The following is a 21,802-nucleotide window of genomic DNA, read 5'->3' as shown; positions in this document are numbered from 1 at the left end:
TAACGTTTTGCGTTAGTCTAAATATGTTTTGAGAACATGAAGAAGTACAATGAAGGATGTACTAAAGTCATAAACTGAAGAAATTATTTTTGCATATCGATCCGAAAAATTGTCAAACACTAACTAAATGCCTGTTCATGAATAGCGACTTGCATATCATAAGTATGATTCATATGTAGATTATGAATGGTCACAAAATGAGCATTTTACATGTGCAATTTACCAACAACTGGAAGCAGGTGGTAATATAGTGTAAACACCCTCTTTGAAAATGGCAGCATTCTATGCAATGGACATTAGAATGAAAGTGTTGTCAGCCCAGCAGAACAGAAGGAGAAATTAACAGATTTTTATGAAGTGAGTCACACGAGTCACACACAGCAAGAAGAAGACATATAGGCAAAATATAGATTAAGCAGGTTTCCCTTATTTGACCAGAATGATGTACTGGATCCACTATTGTAAAAATAAAAACTCAGCAAACCAAAACCATACCTACACTTTTGCTGTTCCTGTGCTCCCTATAACGGTAGTCATCAGGCAGTTACCAAGGCATGGTAGCTGTTCCTGGCGGGGTATCCCAAAGCTCACTCTCTAGGTCATTCATCTCTTTCCTGGATGCAGTGTTTTGTAGGCTACATGCTCAGATATCATTTCCACAAACCCAGGAAATGCTGATGGAAACAATGGTGGGTTTCTATCAGATAGCACAATTCTCACAACTAATAGGCTGTATTGACATATATTGATATGCCCACCAATGGATACATACCTGTACATGAACAGAAAAAGCCAGCCTTCCTCAAACATACAGGCGGTAATAAATCAGGGTGCATACTTATCGACCTTATATGAGGCTATTCTGGCAGTAACCAAGATTTGTACATGTTTAGACACAGTGCATCATAGAATTAACTTGCAAAAGGTGGCTTGGAAATAGATGGATATTTGGTAAGTAGCATGTTGATACACACATATACCACTAAGGTTTTCAGCTTCACAGACCTGTTTGCAGGCAAAGTAATGTGTTGTAGGTGACAGTTCATAAGCAATCAGTCCTGGATGACACCAGGCCTGCATCCAGAGTCAGCAAGGGAGAGAAGGTACCGCATTGCCCAAGTAAGGCACAGCCAGTGGTGGGCACTACCTGTGGTCTGCTGAAGAGCATATTGGAGGTGCTGTGCAAAAATGCAGGAGTACTTCCTGGTAGATAATAGGGTGCTGTGCGATACTTCTTAACATTGCAACACAGAGTGGATTACTAATAGAAATACAGGATGAGGACTCTGATGATGATAATAGCCCCCTTGACATGTTCATACAGGTCCAGATGCCACAAGAGCAGCTGAAGGAAGGCCATGCCAGAGATATTTTACAAGATAACATTTTCTAATTAAATACTTTTATTATTTATACTCAAACAAAAGAAACATACAGAAAGTTTCATAAAGAAAGTAAAGATACAGAAAGTAAAGATTGCGAAATCATTCATAAATTTCAATGTTGAAATGTTAAATAAAAAATATTATAGAATAAATAACTGTTACAGCAAATTGAAGGTTGTAGTCACACAAGTATAACCATCTATATTTGTTTTTTCTCCCTCTCACTACTCCAGATCTTTCGCCATGTGTTCATTCACCATCCCCATCTCCTCCTGTACTGTGGCTCCTGGTACGTCATCCACCATGTATCACTGTTATAGAGATGCTACTTATGTTGGATACCTCTTCCCTTTCTGGAGCAGCTGCCTGCTCAGCCAGCAATGACCATATTAGTGTATGCATCCTCTTCAATGTGGTTGTCATTTTTGCCAGACCCATGGCAACATCACAACTATACTGCCCCATCTCTACTTCTAGATTAACAGTGTGAGGAGAGAGTAATCATGTAGCAGTTGCTAACCTAACTACTAATCTATTGAACCCCTAAATACAGAAGCAGCTGATATCTGTGTCTCTATAAGATTGTTTCATCATGAAAACATGTACAAGGTGCAGTCATGTCCTGGGAAATTACCTGCGCTTGGGTCACCAGGGATGTTTGTGACTCATTCATGGCCTTAAAACCAGACTGGATTGTTTTAATTAGGTCCACTGTTCTCCACCCCAGAAGTGGAATGGTCTGATGTTGCTGTCTCTGAAACACATCAAAAGACCCTGGCAGCTGGTGCATCTCCTTTTACATCTTCCACACTTGTCTCCGGTGGCCTAATAGGAATTCTCTGTCTCTTTATCTGTCTCTGGCAGAAGGGATTTCTATACACAGGCGTTTGTGTATGTGTCTTTTCGAGGATGTTGCATTTATTCACTTTATATGGGCCTGTTTTTTTTAAGAACAAATATTTAGCAGTAGCGGCCGGTGTGCTTGACGAATTATAGGGTGGGCAGGGGACAGGGGATGGAGTCAGGGGGTAGGAGGATATAAGGGTCACGGGTGAAAAAAAATACGTACCTGCAGCCGTCCCCGTTGCACTCTTCTGCGTCTCTTCACTGCAGGAAGGCACAGGCTCCCAGAATGCCCTTTGGCCAATCCTGCAGCTGCTCTCATGCATGAAGGCAGCTTCAGGATAGGCCTGAGCGCCCTTGATTTGCTCTCCACAAAGACTGTGAGTCTGTGCCTGCTCTCTGTAACCCAGCTGCATTGCTGGTTTGGAGAGAGCTTTAACTGCGCATGACGATTTGGGGGCCTGAGACGGCCATCCAAACCATCATGCGCAGTGATGGGAGTGTACTACCACTCCCTTCAGTGCCTGTCACTCCCAAGTAACGTCCCCAAGACTCGGCAGTCGGCAGGAAAGGAAAAATAAAATGAGTGTAAATTATCGTTTTATTTTTCCTTTCCTGAAATTTTTTGGGGGGCGATGCTCCTCCGCCATAGCGGAGGAGCCGCCACTGATATTTGGTACAGCTGACAGCCCAGAATGGCCTAACACTGATGTAGATACGCTGGTGTTTCCAATGCCTTCTTCCTTGTCTTCTGACTTCATGCAACTTCCTCTTCCTCAGGGTGAACTGTATCCTCTGTTGGAAAACGCAATTCTTAGTACCTGCACAATGTGCCTTGATGTTTATAAATATAATATTGTCCGGCATGATGATACTGCTATGTTTGAATGGACTTGCAACTGACACTTTACGGACAGTTTATTTCATACAAACACTATAAATACACTGCCCTTGTATCACTAGCTCTTGCGTCAGTCAACGTACTGTATGTCTCAGAATGCATTCAAAATATCTCATGTGTACTAGCTCATTGTTGAATGGTACATGTGATGTGCACGTTAGCAATACATTTACTAATAAATTAAGGTGGAACGTTTATCGGTAAATTTACAGATTCGGTTATATGGGATGTAGGTGGCACTAAAAACAGTGCCACAGGCCCTAAATAATTCGTTAATTACCATCAAATTCTATGTGATGGTAAATAACGAATTTCTGTGTACATGCACATCTGTGCATGTACACCTGTGCCATGTAGCACACATACATGCCCTAAGGGCATGTATGTGTGTCACATGGCACACAAGCCTGAATCCGGGGTGCAACAGTGTGTCAAAGTGACACCCTGTCCCCCTTGTAAAATCGGAAATTTTACCGAATCGGTATTTACAGATTCGGTAATTACCGAATGTTACCGATTCGGTAAGTATTTTGGTAAAAATACCTACATAGCATTTACCGATTTGTAAATACCGAATCGGTAAAATTCGGTATTTACGAATCGGTAAATGCCATTTACCTAGATACGGCCCATAATTTCCCTTAGGCATTCTAGTGCTTTTCTTTGTAGCCTGATGTGTGGGTTTCCGTAGGCTACGTCTTTTCCATCTGTGTGTTGGACACTGATCTGTTGCCTTATTGGTGACAGCTGGAACTGCTTCTGGCGTCCCCTGTGGTTTGCATTTAGTAACTTGCTTGAGCCAATGAGCTTTTGTGTCTGTTTTGGGTGTTGCAAAGTGATTATTTGTGGCCTTTCCCCTGTATATTCGAGGGATGTTGTGGTTGTGTTTGTTTTGGGAGCCTCTGTCTAAATGTTTCTCAGATCTGGGTCTTCTTGTTTAGCGTTACTGTTCCTGCCTCCCTCCAACGTGGCTGTTTGGGAACATTCACTTCCGTGGTCTTTCCTTTTGTATGATCTGGACAGTGCCTGTTATGTGGGAGGGTCTTAATGCGGGTGTCCTTCAGTCCCTTGTGGCTTACTCATTACATCAAAGTGTGTGGGTTATTGCTGCTATCTTATCACCATTAAGTCTGGGCTGTGAACTCCGCTCCGCTCTCGGAGTGTGCAGAGTTTCTGCACTCCACGTTACGTGGAGCTCGCGGAGTTCCCAAAAATGTTTTCCTCACTCACGCTCGTCAATGTCAAGCTGGCGCAAGCAAGAAAAATCAACCTTCCGGCGAGATTTCTCAGCGCGGGCAGTCGGTTTTCCCAATGCAAGTGGCCGCGTATGCTCAAGACCGCTAGCGTTGAGAAAGCTGCCGCTTGAGAAGAAAATCTACTGGAGGAGCAGAAAGGAAGCAGCGCCCCCTTGGGCTGTGCATGGTGCCATTTGCAATAATTTTACAGTGAAGACAAACAACCCGTGCTGAAAATGACAGAGAACTGCATTTTTTCTAACTCACTCCGCCGCTTGCGGAGCTCCGCGTAGTGCAGAGGAGTTTTTTTGTACTTTGCAGAGTTGGAACTCCGCAAACTCCACCCAGGCTTGGTTACCATGCCTCTCCTTTTGCCTCCTATGTCAATATTGTAGGTGTTTCATAATTTTGAGCTTTCCTGTTGGTCTCTATTGTGGGTGTTTCGTAATTTGAGCCCTTACTCCTCTGGGAGCAACTATTGTGCCTTCTGCTTTTGGGCTTCATGTGTTTCTTTCCTTGCTTTGGCACTGGCAGCTGGCGCTTTGTTCAGTATTTCTTCTTTGTCTCTGGACTTTCTCCTGCTGGTTATCTTGGTGAGCAATCAATGCGGGCCCTGCCTGCTTTGGTATAGCGTCCTGATATAAGGAATGGTATGTCGAAGTGTTGAGGAGGTAATTCTTTGATTACTTACTGGTAATCCTATTTCACTGACTGCCGTCTTTCAAGCTGGGTGCAGCGACGACTGCTACCTGTAGCAGCAGAGAGGCAGGGTGGGGGAGTGGGTTAAATAAAATCACTTACCTCACATCCGGCCGGCTGGCTGGCTGCCGCCTCTTCTATGTCCTCTTCCTGTCTTCTTGGGGGAGGGAGACAGGAAGCAGAAGGGCTCCTAGGGCATTGTGATTGGTCTGAGTACCGTGATATGACGCTCAGCCAGAGGCTGGAGGGGTATGCATTTTCTCCACACAGGCTGTAATACAGCCTGCATGGAGAGCACAATGTGTGTGCAGGACTGTTTTGGACGGCCCAAGAGGGCCGGCCAAGAACTCATGTTAGCATAGGGAGTGCAAACAACTCCTGTCCCTGCTCTGAGGGCAGCCCTGCCCCACAAAAAGACGCAGCAACGGGGAAAACTAAAATGGTAAAAACCTTGCGTTATTATTTCATTTATTTTTCCTTTTTCTACACTGCAAAAAGCAGTGGGGCGACGCTCCCCCGCCTTAGCGGATTAGCCTCCACTGGCTGTCTGCCTGGTTTCAATTGCAGTCTACTGGGATGCTTTAGTAGTCAGCTTAGGACATTTCTGGGTAGACATGGTCTTTTACAGGCACACTTGGAGTGTGAGAATTTACTTTTATTTTTCTTTCAGGTAAGCAGCAGGATGTCTTATCCAAGGTGTGACACATCTCATGTCAAGCAAATAGAATTGCAATATTGAAATTGCCGCTAAATAATTAAAGGATCTAGGGTTAGATGTAGGTAACTAGGAAATACCAATTCCTAAATACCGAATTTTACCGATTCGGTATTTAGGAATCGGTATTTCAAATGTATGTAAGAATTTAGTAAAAAATACTGAATTCTTAATATTTGTTATTACCGAATTGGTAATTGAGATTCGGTAATAACGAATACCTACCCATTCATTCCTATGGGCTAGGAGGCCCATAGGAATGAATGTGAAGACATACAGTGTTAGAGATTCAGTATTACCGAATCCATAATACCGGGAGGTATTTCAAGGGTGCCAGGGTGTCCTTTGGACACCGTTGCACCCCTGAAATGTGCATGTGTGCACATGTGGCACACATGCATGCCCTAAGGGCATGGATGTGTGCCACATGGCACATTTCAAAAAGCAAAAAAAGTGCTTTTTGAAAGGAAATCGATATTGACTACCAACTTGGAGTTGGTGGTAAATAGTGATTCCTTAAGGCTGAGGTGCACTGTTTTAAGTGCTAACTACATTGCATTTAAGGAATCGGTATTTACTGATTCCTTAATACCGAATCCACCCTACATCTCAAATGCCTGAATACCGGTCAGTAACGGTGTAATTTAACGAATTTCACCGTTACCGACCGGTATTTACCCACCTACATCTAGCCCCTAGAGTCCTATGTTTATGAAAAAAAAACATTTTCCAAGCTAACCCAAAATCTGTAGAAAATACTGTTGTGTGATGTTATCACATTTCCACAATTTAATCTGTGGGTTTTGCAGATACCTAAGAATGTGCCAGTAGGTCCAATACACACCCTTTAGTTGTTGACAGTAACATATTTGATAAGGAGGGAAAAACTCACATTGGTGAGGAAGGCACACATCTTTCTGAATGTCCTTTTCCTTTTTTCCTCATTCTGCGTTATCAGCTGTGCAGGAGATTCCAATTATGATGTGCTGTCTCCTAAAATGGTTCTCAATCAAAAAGTGTGCGAATTTCTGAGAGAAACACCAACTGAGGGCACGTCAAATCGATGAAGGGTTAGTTGCAGAAGCAGCAGACAGTGGCCGAAAAACAAAATGATGAAGAGACCATTAAATACCAACACCTCTATTAAGGCTCAGCAGGATTTGGTAGAATAGCAGGAGGTTTCTGAAACCATAAAATTGAAAAGTCTCAGCTATGAACACCTTTAACTGATATTTCTATAATGAAGGCCTGGACTGTTAGAAAGCAGGATCTGGGTTCAAGTTCAGTTGAAGGAAGAATAGCTCATATCACCACTGAAAAGATGCATTTCAGTTGTCAATATTTTGTATACACTTATTTGGACATGTTTCCCCTGTAACAGTCAGTAGATTTTCCCTCCAGTCACCAACTTCTTTTCCATGTTTATTGGATCTCTTCATCTGTGCTCTGATCACACACCAAGCTGTATGATATACAGTGCCTTAGTTATTTCCACCCATTCATAATAAGCTGATGTCCATAACCTACAGCCTTTTATATTTTTAAAATACAAAGTAAAACGAAAAAACCCACAGGCTGATTTGGAGTCTTGCTTGTGGAATTCCTCTCTGTCAGAAAATGATCAGACCTGGAATCAGTACCTGTGCATTGTTATTTTAATAAAATGATGGCAGGCAAGGCCCCTCTGCTGATTCTCATGGACCTGCTACGACTCATGGACTGCAGCTTGCGACCCCTGAGCGGTTGCATGCGACCCCTACCTTCATAATGAAACCAAACTTTCTTTAACCTCCTTGTTCCCTTGATGAAACTGCGATTAAGAGAAACACAACTTCATTAGGCTTTTTAATCACACTAAAACTACTAGTCAGACTTCATTGGAGAAGTGCGGCTCAATGGTTAGAGCGGCAGATCCTGATGCAGAGGTCTAGCCAGGGTTGACCAGGGTTCAATTTCCTGCCTCAGCGGGTCTTGGGCTCAAAATTCCACGAACCTGATAATTCTCGCCTCGGTGCCTATTCGCTAAAGATGCCTGGCCTTCACCCTGGGGGTGCCCAGGAGTGGACACCTCACAGGGAAAGCCAGGACGGGTTCCACAGCGGTATTCGTACAAGCGCCTTGAGACCCTTGCGGGTGAGTAGTGCGCTATACAAGTATCAATTTACATTTTTATTGGCTGTAGTTCTGTGCAGGTGTCAGTTCTGCCAAAGCTGTATTTTGGCCTTTGAGTCTACCTCTAGGCACGTTATGGTGGTGCCAAATTATGATTGGCATACTATGGCTGAGATTTGCGAATATGAGCCTATGCCAGAGCATTTGAAGTTATGTTTAAGAGGACGATGACTGCAGCTGATAAATTATTGCTTATTCCTAGTCCATAGTGATGTTTTTTTACGGTTGTTCCCTGAAACATCATTATAGCAGCCTAGTCAATATGTGACTAATAGCTAAAGTACACTTTTTGTAGTCAAGTAGGAATGTATTGTTCTATTTTCTCATGGAAGCTGCATTTCCACCACAAAGGCAGTACAGAATGTCAGTGTGGTGTCTTAGATTCGAGTTGATGGTTACAATGATCTTGCTGGGAATAACTAATGAAGAATGGACAACACAATGCCATTACATTAAGTATGATATCAAAGATTTTATTTTTCTAATACAAGGTACAATACAGATAGCTGAAGTTCGAATTCGGGAATTGGAATAGAGTGGTCTTTGTCAGGGAGATCGGTCTAGAAGGTTCTCAAGACTCAAGTGGTCGGTCTGAATGACAGACTTGAATGTGGGGAATGGAGATTGAAAGTTAGCAGGAAAATTGAGGGGAGCTAGTGACTCAAATTACATCATACTTGTGGTAGATATACCGGAGTCATCCCAGAAAAGATGAAATCGCACCCAAACAATATACTGCTCAACCACAAGTGTGGGCTTCCAATGATGTCGCTGATGCCGTATGAGGGAAAAGACGTGCATGAATTCACCAGATTTCATCTCTCAGATATCATAAGTTTGAAAGCTAAACAGAGACTCTTGAAGTTAGGCTAAAGCACTTGGCCTATCTTCAAGGGCCTTTTTTGAAATTACACAATCAATTTAAGAGTCGGAGTCAGGATACATTTTGTATTCTCGGTTAGTTTCCTTATTCTTTGAGTTAAATGAAATCATAAGTCTTCGTGTGCCTTATTCTAGGATCTTCTTCACCCAGCGGTTTCTGAGGATCAAAGTCAACTCTCCCTCAAGCAAATGAAAGTGGCACAAGTAACTGTTCTATCCACACTTAACTCATTTTATTCTAGGGGAAGAGGGTGAGGGAGTTCACCCACTAATCTATAACCATCACTAGTGCAAATCAGGTGCTGTAGCGTAAAGACTTTTAGGTTGAGTTGGTCCCTTTTTGATTTATTTAAAGGCTTCATTCAAATGACAGTACATACTACAAATCACTTGAGTCTTCAAGGTTGCCCATTCAGGATTCTCCGCCGATACCCTCCCTCCTAATGATCTTTCCCCAGAGACGTGCGCACACCTGTGCAAGACAAGCTCCTCCTGGAGCGTGGCGGGATGACTTGTGGGTGGTTAGGTCCATTGGTGCGCTGGGACTTGGCCTGGTCTCTCCCCACTCTTCAGCATGGCTGCTGATTCCTCGGACCCATTCAGCTGGTTTGCGATGTCCCACGAAGACTGGCTCTTGCTCATTACCTTTCACTGTCTCATTTTTATCAGGTTCAGCGTTTTGCTCCTCTTGGCTCCCACCATCCTGCCCTGACGAGCAGCCCCCCCACATATTTGTCGCATGGCACTGATGACATCATTGTGAAAAGACAGTGACTTTTGAGGCGCTCTCTGTTTAAACAAGCCACACCGATCAAATATTGGAGATGACTTAGGGATTGGATACTGTTCTCCACTACCTGTGTCTCTCAGGTTGGGCTGGAAATAAAGCAGAGGGTCTGTTTGGTGAGGTACACACCTGTACTCCTTCTCAGTTTCCCCACTTTCAGAGTCTAGAGGGGGTTCTTCTTGACACCATTCCCCATCTGGATTACCAGGTTTCTTCTGACTGTACAACTGAATATGAATGGAATACTTGGTGGTTCAAATTAAGGGGCTAGTGTACCTCCTCAAGGTACACTTCTTCGCACATACACAAACTAGGATCCCACCTATCATCGATATCTCTTCTGCTGCATGCAATGTTAGGATATAGTTTTGATGCATTATACAACTAAGTTAATCAATATTTTTTATTTCTATTATTTAGCATTTTCCTACAGCTTTGCCTGGTAAGCCTGCTTACATTCTTAGGTTCTGGCACCAGTGCAGAAATAAAAGTGAATGAGATGGAACAAATCAGTACATGGGTCGCGCTTCCTCTTCTAAGTTATTGAGTTTTGCATTCACGTTAAATATCACAGAAATCCAATTTGCCAGACATGGCTGCTAGTAAAGTGGAATTAGCAGCCTCATGTTTATTTCTTGCTGTTTTTTTCCTATTTAATGGGAATCTATTACAGTCTCACTCATTTATATTTCTCACTTTATTATCTGTTATTTCTTTTCAATGTTTTAGTCACTGCTTGACTATTTCCTTTATATGAGGGATTGTTCTCCCTTAAAACATTCATATTTTACTTATCTGCAGATGGACCAATAGATTTTAGTTTTTTTGTGTCCTCGTTTAGCCTAATTAAGTGAGCAATCTTTAGGCAAACTAAGGTTTATTTAAGGGTCCCAATTTTTTTCAGACCTGACCCATTATGGTGAATAGTGAGTGAAGCGAATAAGCCTGACCAGTACAAGGAGGGTTTGGGGGGAATCTACCCCCAAGAAAATGTAGACAATAATGGCGCATTCTACAACATATTTTTCGTTATATATTCAATTGTATTAGCTTTTACAGCAGTAAATGATGACCTTACAGTGCACCAGGATTCAACAATATTTGTTGGAGCCTTTCAATAATTCCCTCGCTATCACCCTCCACCAGTGCCCCTCATCTCTCTCTAGTCCTTCTCTTCCATGTATTTCATTGGTTTTTTAGTGCCTTTCATGCCAGTGCTGGGTGTCAGAGAACTGTGCATCATTCACAAATAATGAGAAAATGAATCATACATGTGTCAATCAGTGTATAGAAAATGTTACATATTACAAAGGGGGCTACAATGTGTAGGATGCATGCCATCCATACCGGTAGGTATTTTTTTGTGCTTGGTCTGGAGCAGCACAAACACAGGATTCAGAATGTAACACAGTGGTTAGGGTTGGCTTCACAAATAAGAATGTATTTCTAATCAAACAACCCCTTTTTTTTTTAAAAGACCTTTATTGTACACTCAATCAATAACACAGCATAGAGCCTGCGTAGTACATGATATCCACTCAACATTTTCCGGTTAACACAGCCCTTCAGCCGACAACCCTGGGGTCCGGCGGCGCATGGAATCAAGGTGTACCCATACCCAACAGATTATGTATTGGATAACTCATAGGTCTCTGAATTTTATTTTTTTAATTTATTTTTTATTTTTTGTGTTTCCTTAACTTATAACAAACACGCACGCTAACATTGAACACGACAATAGTTCCAGTAAACTGGTGAGGATAGCTTTGCTTAGAATCTGCTGTGACAGCAATAGCATCTAATATGCAGTCCCTCCTATGCACTCTCAGCGAGTTCCCAGAGCAATATCATCCGTCCCAATCCCACTCAACCTCTTCATCCGAACTGGCGTCTTCGTCCTCGGGCAATGGATCGCATAGATCCCCTCTATATGTATTCCAAAAGGACCAGATCTTGTTCCATTTACGCGGGCAGGCTTTATTTACATGTACCGCCCGTTCCATGAACATCAACAAGTCCATATTTCTACTCCACAGGGTTAGCGTGGGTAGCTCTGAGGCACCCCATTTTTGCACAATGTCTCGCTTCGCCACCATGATGGCCAGTGTACTCCATATCAGCCCGTATCTTGACAGGTCATTGGGGTCCCATATATTTAATAGGCATTTACGCGGTTCCGGAGTCAGTGATATGTTTAGTGTTTGTGATATTGTGCGCATTATCTGACGCCAGTAGGCAGTCACCAGGGGACAATTCCAGAGAGTATGAAATAATGTTCCTTCCTCCCCACAACCTCGAAGGCAGTAGGGATGTGGGGCTCTTTGGAGCTTGTGTAAAGTGGTTTTTGTATAATATACTTGATGCTGGATTTTCAGTTGCACCAGCCTTAACCTGGCAGAAATGCCCACCTCCCTCGGGGATGCCAACGCCTCATTCCACTCCGTTTCATCCATGTCCCCTAGTTCATCCACCCATTTGTCGCGCAGTTTCAGTGTAGGGTCTGGTTGATTGTTCAGCAGTTTTTTGTAGGTAAGGGAAGTGGCACTATGTTGCATATAATCTGTGAGCAGTCTATCCTCTAATGGGGAAGATTCCGGGACTACAGTGTCTTATGGTATTACTTGCAGCAAGGCGTGTCTGATTTGTATGTACCTATAGGTTTCGTTGGGGCCCAGGGCATACTGTTGCTGAAGGAGTGAGAATGGGACTACCGTCCCCTTGTCCCACAAGTCTCCTACCGTAGATATTCCAATGTTGTCCCACTGTGTGAACCCCTTGCTATGTCTTAGCTGTCCCAGTGCTTTTGTGTCCCAGAGCGGTGTAAGCTTGGTAATGACACCTCTCCATCCCAACTTCGCTTGTGCCGCATGCCATAGCACGGCTGTATGTTTCGTGGGGCCTAACAGCCGCGCCACATGCCCTCTGTTGTAAAGCGCTGAAAGCATGCTGTCTGTGCCTAGTTGCGTCCTATCCGCCCTATATGCCGGGTCATCTCGAGGTGCATGAATCCATTGGTTGATAACTTTAAGTTGGGCGGCCCAGTAATTTAATTGCAGGTTTGGCAATGCAACCCCTCCCTCGTAGCAACTTCTGTTCTGCTTGGCATGGGCAATACGCGCCGGTTTGTTACTCCATAGCAGGTTGGACACCAGGGATGTCACCTGTCGAAAGTACCGTGGCTGGACAGGGTAAGGTGAGTTTTCCAGGGCGTAGAGGAACCTCGGGAGAGCCATCATTTTATAGAGCGCTGCCCTTCCAAGGAGCGTCAATGGCAATGAAGCCCAATGTTTGACGTCAGCACGGAGTCGGGCCAGGGGAGGAGTTAGGTTTTTGTCAAAGAATTCTGCTTGGTTATCGGTAATGTGGATACCAAGGTATTTGAAGGTACTGGGCAGTGCACGGCGAGCTGGGGCGCCAGTCCCTTCAGGACGTAAAGGACAGATTTTGACCAGTTAATAGTGTATCCCGATGATTCCCCAAATTCGTCACACAGTGCCAGTAGGGCCGGGATACTCCTTTGTGGATCCATCAAATATACCAACATGTCGTCCGCATATAGGGACACACGATCTTCCCAACCCTCCCTCCAACCGATGCCTTTCAGTAACGGTGTAGTCCTCAGTAATGTCGCTAAGGGTTCTAAGACTAGTGCAAACAGCAAGGGGGAGAGGGGACAGCCCTGTCGAGTCCCCCTCGCTAGCTGTATCGTACATGAAATGTGACCGTTGGCTGTAATGTGTGTGACCGGGTTAGTGTAGAGAAGACGCACCCAAGCCAAGTACTTGGGACCAAAACCCATGCGGGACATGACTGCGAAGAGGTGTCCCCATTCCACCATGTCAAATGCCATTCTGGCGTCCAACGAAAGGATCACTGCTGGTTCCATCAAGGACGGAGCTCGCGCTATCACACTGTGCTCTCTCCTGAGATTGACGGCCTTGCTCCTATGCGGCATGAAGCCAGATTGATCGGGGTGTTTCAGCAGTGGAAGATGAGCCATCAATCTTGTGGCTAACAATTTTGCAAGAATTTTTGCTTCAGCGTTAAGGAGGGAGATTGGACGATAGGAAGTACAAGCCATCTGTGGCTTACCAGGCTTCGGAATCGCCACAATGGTGGCTGTTCGCTGGTCCAGCGGAAGTTACGCCCTCTCCCTACTCTCTATGTACATGGCCAGCAAGGGCGGGCTAAGTGTTTCCGACATAATTTTGTACCACTCCATGGGGATCCCGTTTGGGCCCACTGCTTTACGTGACTGTATCGCATGGATTGCCAGTGTAATTTCCTCAATAGAGAGGTCCACTTCTAACTCTTGGATCGCCTCCTGAGAAAGGGTTTGGATCTCTATATGATTAAGAGCATCTAGGGCAGCGCGTTCTGTGATCTCCTGTTCGGGGGTATATACCTTCTCGATGTGGTCTGCCAGTGTATCTACAATCTCCTCAGGCGTGTCTGCAGGTGATTCTCACTAGTGTATAACTGCTGAACGCCTCTGCGGCCCCCTCCTTTCTTATCCAACCAGGCTAACATTTTCCCAGCTTTTTCTCCCACTTCATACACCCTGTGGGCCGTGGCCTCGAGATCCCCAAGTGCCTGTAGTCTGAGATGGTCCCTATATTGTTGCTGGCATAGCTGTAAGGCATGCGCCGTGTCTACTGTGGGGCCTGCTGCATGAGTTATATTGGCGGTGTGCACGGACCGTTCTAGGTCCGAGAGTTCCTGTCTTTGTGCTTTTTTGTGCCCCGTGATGGAGGACATCGCCTGTCCGCGGAGGACAGTCTTGTACGCTTCCCACAGGGTCGAGGGGGAGGGCACCGAGTCTTTGTTTTCGGAAAAGTAAAACTTAGTCGCTTTTTTTAGCTCTTTCCTTATGCCTGGGTTATTCAAAAAGCTAGGGTCTATGGGATAGACCCCCTTACGAGTCTTTTCTCGACTGTGTAGTGTCAACATTATCGGAGGATGGTCCGATATACCCCTGGGCTGAATGTCAACGGCGTTGATGGCCTGCATACCGCCTCCCAAACCCAAAAAGTAATTGATACGTGATAAACTATTATGTACTGCTGAGTGATAGGTGTATTGCTTCGCGGTTGGGTGCTTGTGGCGCCAGACATCCATCAAATCCATGGCCTCCAGGAAGCCGTGAAATCTGGTAGGACCGGACGTGTGTGCTCTGACTGGGAATTTATCTATCGCAGGATCAACTACTGTGTTGAAGTCGCCCCCGATGTATGTGTCTCCTGCCGGGAGGTTCAGCAGAAATTCTCCCAATGTTGGTAGGGCTACTGATTGGAGTGCCGGTGGTATATAAACTGAGACTACGTTCATGGATTTACCCTCCCACTGTCCGTGTATCGCTGCAAAGTGGCCCTGGTCGTCTGTTTTATGTTGTAGGAGAATGAAGGGGGGAGGTCTTTTTCAACAGGATACCCGACCCCCTGGAGCCAGAGGTAAACTCGGAGTGTGCTACCATCTTATAGCCTCTGCTATCCAGTGCCTGACATGCTTTACCCGTGAGGTGTGTCTCCTGAAGCAAAACTAGATGGGGGCTTTGGCACTTGAGTGTTTGCCTCACTAGTCCTCTCTTTATTTTGTCCCCCAGCCCTCTTACATTCCAGGTCAATATCCTTAGAGGTGGCACCGATGTCCGTTGCAACAAGCCGCTACAGGCGGCATCTTGTGAGTGTTGTGACATAATGTGGTGATCTACGCGCGAGTCTCTGTCTCTCCCATCAGTGCTATGGACCTAGTGCCCCAGCGGGCGGGGCGTGTACGTCCGTTGTTGCGTCATGTCGGAGCGTGCAAAACATGTAACATAACAAAAGAATCCCCATTCCCTACCCCCCTCCCTGCCTCCCTGCTATACGGACATAGAACCGCCTGCCCCCCCAACTTAGCAGAGTGCATATTCCCATTCCAACCCATTGTACTTGCTTGTGGGGGTAAGAGGTTCCGTGGTGACAGCGACCCCATCAGCCCTCATCCGCTTCCTCCTGATCAGAGCCCAAGGGCAGCACATCCACCATATGTGACTAATCTTCGTCCGAGTTATGTCAGCCAGGACTTCATGATTCAGACTGCTGTTCGTCTTCACCCAGTCCCGTTTCTGATACGTCAGATACGGGCCACCTCGGCCGTGTAATCTGGAAAGAAGGCAACTGTGGAATTGTGTATTTTAATAGGCGAGGAAGTCTGTGCTGTCTGAAGTATGTCGTCTCTGTCCCGGAAGTTAAATAGTCTGGCTAATACTGGTCGTGGTGGCGCCCCCTGTTTCGGTGCTCCACCAGGGACCCTATGTGCTCTCTCTACGGAGAAGAAGTGCGAAAGACCCTTTGGCTGCAGCTTGGTCTTGATAAGGTCTTCTATATATAGGTCCATTGCACGCTTGCCTTCCGATTCTGGTATTCCGAGGATTCGCCCGTTGTTCCATCTGGCACATCCTTCCTGATAATCCAGTTTTTCCTGTAGCTTCTTGGTGACTGCTTCCATACGTTCCATAGCCAATTGTAGTTCGGAGGTGTCTTCAACCAGGGATTTCGTGACCACTTCCCCCTGCGCCACCCGCTCTGTCATTTTGTGCAGGTCTGCTCTCAGTAGTCCACATCTGTGCAGATGGGTTCCACCGTCGTCTGGACATTGGACAACGTTTTCATTAAGTCCTCCAATGTTACCTTCTTGGCCCCGTCTCCCTCTGGGCCTTTTCCTGTTGAGGTGCGCCCCTCCGATTGCTGCGAAGTGGCCTTTTCGTATGCAAATTTGTCCAGTCGTGCCTGTGCCGTGTTATTCCGTGCACCCCTGCCCGCCATGGCCGTCATCTCAACTGTGTCGCAGAGTGTGGCCACTCCTGTGCCAGTATGTGATAAAGTCTAGGGATCTCGAGACCCAATGTTGCGCGTATGGTGTCGTGACGCAAAATGAGAGGCCTGTCTGGGTACTGGGAACAAAATGGCGTCTTGCCTCAGGGTGCCGGACTTCCCATGCACTTTGCCTTCATGTTGGAGTGCCAGGATAGGCCCCTCGCACTCAGGTGTCCATGCGCCCTCTCCTGTGGTGTTTTAGAAGTGATGCCGAGCCAGAGGTATATGCGTTTTGCAGTGTAGAGCGTGCCGTGGCCCCTCTCCACTGTGTCCCACTGGTTCACTCCTCTGCGCCACATCACCGGCGCGCACGATAACTTTCAGGCTCTCTCTCGCCTTTTCCTCAAGTTAGTGTTCCGGCTAGGCGAAGCCCAGGTGCGTCACTGTGGGAAGCGGGCAGGTATTTCTGTTTTTGACCGTCGATTGGTGGCCTCATTCCCTAGGCTGGACCTCCCTGTCTGCAGGTCTACCACATGCGTCCAGCACTTCGCGGTGCCCCACCGTGTAGTAGGCGCTCCGGGGGGCAGGGGGGCCATCACTGTAGGAAGCGGACAGGTGTTTCTGATTTTCACCGCCGATTGGTTGGCCTCCTCCCCTGGGCCGGTCCCCCCTATCTGCAGGTCCACCGTGTGCGTCCAGCACCTCGCGGTGTCCCACTGTGCAGTTGGTGCTCCAGGGGGCAGGGGGGCGGCAACGATGGTGTGAGGCGGCGCGGGAGCAAACGCGGTGCAGCAACTGCCCCCACCCCCACTTGAAAATTGCACCGTAATGTCTCCGCCGCCGGGGCTCCCTTTTCGGCTCCTCCGGTGAGATCTATACCAGCGGGGGTTGGTGGCGGGTTCGTTGTTCGTGGGGTGTCGGGTCAAGCACATCTTCCACTCCGCTCTGCTGCTGTTTTACCCAGTCGCGGATCGTTGTCCCCCAGCGCCGACCTCCGGTGCGTGTCCCCGGCTTCTTGTCACTTCCGCCTGGGCAGTCTATCAAGCAAGCCGGGTGCAGGCAAGGTGGTGGTAGGCCGCAGCCGGACACTTCACTGTTTGTTCAGTTCTCGGTGTCGGATCTACACCGGAGTCGTAGCGGATGGTGCCTCTTGGTCTCCTCTCGTGGAAGCTGCCTCCAGAGGAACAAATATGCCGGATAAGTGGTCGGATCTTTTGATGGAGTCGCGTTAGTCCTGGAGCTCCTCTACTAAGCAGCCATCCCGATCGGCTGATAGCCACGCCCCCGAAAACAAACCCTTTTTAGCAACATTAGGATAATGAAAGACTCAAAAAAATTATAACGTTCGAACCTGTACCATGAAGTTTACATGGAGCTCTTTGATGACACTTGATAGCTCATTGTGCTAGATAAAGATTGTAACATATGAACTGCACATAACACAATGGTTTCTGTGAGAAAAGCAGTAACCCACTAAGCTATGCACATAAAATAAAATTCTGTGATATGCATGGTTCACGTCCTTTGCAGCAGGCATATTAACCCTCTATGCTACCTTCGTTGAGTCCAAACTGTCACTAGACAAAATGTAGATCTCTCTCCAGCAGGTTTATTAATCACCAGAGTTATTTTGACACTTTTATTGTTGCCTGAAAACTATTGGATATGCAAGGAGCTCTGCAGCGGGTGTTTTGAAAACTGCTCCACTGCTACAAAAATGTTCTCCGGTAGCAAAACCGAGTCCACCCACCCTTTCACCCTACCGGGGAAATGCCCGATGCCTGGTACCGCCAGTCCGGCTTGGTAGGACCTGCATTGGTAGCCATTATATGTTAAGAGTGCTTGGCCTTGAGAAACAAAGGAGTGATTCACTACTTTTTCACTGAGTGCACCACACTTGCTGCGCTATGTGAAAAGGAGAGAGCACAACAGAAAAAGAAGCAAGGAAAAAGGTGATAGAAAGGCCCTATGTTTTCGTCATACCAGGTTAGGGAACCACTTTACTAAATGTCCGGCTTTGCTATCTGCAATAACTGACCATTATTCGTCATTGCTGGTGAGGTACATTATTACTGGCTGCCAGAATGACTGACAGGTTTCAGTTGTAGTCACTGACTTGCATATATTCTTCCCAGCTTAATGTACTGAACACTCACCCATTGCAAAGCAGAGCTAGCATTTCTTTTGTGGCTCCCCTTTTAGGATGCCTATTAACTGCTCCCCCAGTTTTGTGACGTGATATAGGGGTATGCTGCGGGAACCACGTAAACCTCCAGCCCAGGGAGAGCCAAATTGCTGATTCTACATTGCATGAATGGAAGTTGGAATTTTAACCTTGTGGATTCATGAAGCTCATTGGTAGAGCTCTCTTCCAGAATGGAGTTGAAATGTTATGACAGCAGCTTCAGAAGAACGGTGTAAACAATTATAAACACGTAATCATTTGCAATTTAAGTATGCATAACAATGAGCATGTAGGAGTTCCGTTCTTCTGTTATTTTGCGGTTGTCTAGCTTGGTGACGATAATGCTTTTGTTCAGAAAGTTTGGAATGTGTGGATTTCATTTTTTTATTATTTTTTCCGAAGGTGCGTGACCTTGGCTTGCACACCTTGGTCCTCTTTAAAGTTGTAAGGCACACTAAAGATTTTATTTATTCTTCGGGAGGACTGCTTTGTTTGCCAAAATATTTAAATGATAACTAAACTTCATAACAATCGGTAGATATCAAAATCGAGTTAGTCCTGTACATTGTGCTAAGAGAGTTGCCTGGCAGGATAGGTTTCACCATGGATCCCTCACATGTTGCAAAAAATTGACGTTATTCTGAGAAAGTTAGGTGAAATCACTAAAGCACAAATATTTTGGGGCAATTTGCAATCTGGTGAATGGCCCACTCATTTTTCGGGGGCAGAAGACCATGAACACTAATTAGAGATCCCGTCTGCCTGGGATCTGTGTGCTGTTAAGGGCACCACTACTGCGATGGCTTCCTTAATGGAACTGAAGGTTTGCCAAGTGGGTGCCAGAGTTAAAGCATATGCTGAGAAAATAAACTTCCAAAGAAGAGTTTATTTTCTGAATACAAAAAACAAATGGCCAAGACATGCAAGGAGTTGTCTCCGTGTACTTGAGGTCCATTATTTATTTCCCGTGCCCATGTTCACAGGAAGCGAAAATTAGCCCACCCTCAATAGCACAGCATGAACGTCATTGTCACCTGGTGGTCAGCGGTCAGATCAGTGGGTTGCACTACCATTGCTAGATGAGACTTCATCGGTGTGACTTTAGCCCTTCTTTGAATTGAGGACATTCAAAAGCTTGGCAGTGTAGGAGGGCCACTGATTTCGATCCCCAAAACTCTAAATGGGGTCAAATATACCTTTAACCTGTTTGGCGCTGGACAGTTGCCATGACACACCCTACTAGTAGCAGGTCAGAAAGCACTAGGCATTTCCTTTGCTATTTTAAGGAAAACCAGGACCGTCACCCAATCAGAAGTTCTGGTTTTGTTAATGTATGCTGTAATATCAGGCAATGAGTAACCCTCTGCCTAACATGGCTTGGTTCTTCAACTGTACCACAGAATATTTTCCGCATTGTGCCCATTTCTATCATCTGTGTGAATTCCTTGTCATAGGGATTTTAGACACACTTTTATTGTGTGCACTCCCCACAGTAAAGTCATGTTTAGGCTATTTTTCAGATTTTTCGATGACAGCAGTATTTAAAAAATGCTCCTTCATGCAGGTATCAAATTTGGCAACAGCAGTGACAACCTTAGTGGATTGTAGAACATTCACTATTGCGCCTACTGAGTCACCAGACGCCCTTTCTGACCCTCCAGTCTCTAACTCTTTTCAGCAATCCCATGGAGCCTTTTGTCAGAGGCTGAACTCACATTCTTTTGAAGACCCTTGTTAATTGATTTCTAAGATAAGACTCTGCTGACAAAGATTCATCTGACAGAAGCTCTCCTAAATAATATCCAAGGGAGAGAAGGTTCATATGGTCACCATGTCCTGAAGGAGGAAGCAACCCTCCATTAACTCCCTGAAACAACTCAGATACAAACCCATTGATGCTCTAAGAGAGGTCCAAAGCTTCTACTGGCAGCAATATGACACATAAATGTGCTGTCACCAGTCAAGCATCCTAGCCATTTACATAAGCTCGTTGTTGGTGATCAGTTTTAATTTCTGAATGTAACCCAGACTTGGTTTAATGAACAAACGTCCCTGCTATTGCTTTTAATTTACTTGAGAATATGATTGCGAAAAGCTTATATCAGACAGTAAGTGTGAAAATGGTCTAATGCCTGCAGCCACATGAATTTTCTACATGCTAGTACAGACTGTAATAGGTAAATTCCTAAGGCTCTCCCAAACCAGGTAAATGCGTGTGCATTTTTTTAAAATCCATTCTTTAAGGCTTCCTTCTACTCGAGGAAAGTTTGCACATTGATAAGAAACATGCTGGAGCTGGTTATTTTCCACGTCTAGAATGATTACCTGTCCAAGGCTGTCATTATACTATTTCTAGTAATGATCAAAGGCACACTCTATTGGATCAGAATAACCAATGTATGTGTGACTCACGCTCACATTTGGTCAAATATCAACTGCACAATCAAACCTGTATTTCATACATCACATCACATACCATGAACCTCAGAACCAATTGTATGAACATATATCTGTAAACCAGTCAATTAAAAAGGCATATTACTTTTATTGTTATAAACAATATATCATAAAAAGAACCTTACTGGATCAGTCTAAAAACATCTACATCAGATTTCTACAATAATACAACAAATACATATACGCAAACACTGAAATTTGGAGAGACAATTCATATGTGAAACATTAAAAACATCATCAATTGGTTATTCCATCCGGACTCCATAAAAAAAAGTCCACTGTGTTTTCATCAAGTTGGACCATATGCGTTCCCTGGATATAACCTCAATAGATATGGCGTCGACGCGTTTCAGTGGTAACAAACAGATTCTACAACCACCTTCATCAGGACACGATTAATAAGTTGTCTCTCTTAACACCTAAATTTAAAAAATACAATAATATTTTTTTTAAACTTTTTTACAACCTATCCTAATACATGTATCTCTTATTTATTCAAAACCAATTAATACACAATTTTCAATCTTCAATATATCACAATAAAACATTTCTAGATAGATGTCCAAGCAATCTGCCAAAGGGGTTTAAACACCCATTATCCACCCACTAGAATTGGCTCATATATTATTGCAAAGCCCCATTCATACACAAGATTCATACAACTCAATCGTTTCATAATCCATCCACCCACTACTCAATAGAGGTAAAGGGTGAAAGAAGGGGAAATAGGTAGATCACTAAATC

The 21,802-nt window shown here is 45.0% G+C and overlaps 1 protein-coding gene across 4 annotated transcripts in view; it reads left to right on the top strand.

Annotated features, from left to right (window-relative positions):
- Positions 1-21,802, top strand: part of LHFPL3 (LHFPL tetraspan subfamily member 3) — a 694,555-nt gene that overhangs the window by 567,446 nt on the left and 105,307 nt on the right. For 2 of the 4 annotated variants that reach the window (XM_086967423.1, XM_086967419.1), the window contains exon 3: positions 1,619-1,674. The exons of the other annotated variants lie outside the window; for them this stretch is intronic. In XM_086967423.1, the coding sequence (XP_086823549.1) occupies positions 1,619-1,674 (56 nt within the window). The remainder of the gene's footprint in view (positions 1-1,618; positions 1,675-21,802) is intronic. 4 annotated transcript variants of the gene reach the window in all.

This window comes from Lissotriton vulgaris, chromosome 1_1, assembly GCF_964263255.1.
Source record: "Lissotriton vulgaris chromosome 1_1, aLisVul1.2, whole genome shotgun sequence".
In the NCBI taxonomy this organism is placed as follows: domain Eukaryota; kingdom Metazoa; phylum Chordata; class Amphibia; order Caudata; family Salamandridae; genus Lissotriton; species Lissotriton vulgaris.
This window is presented reverse-complemented; position numbering and strand designations above follow the sequence as displayed.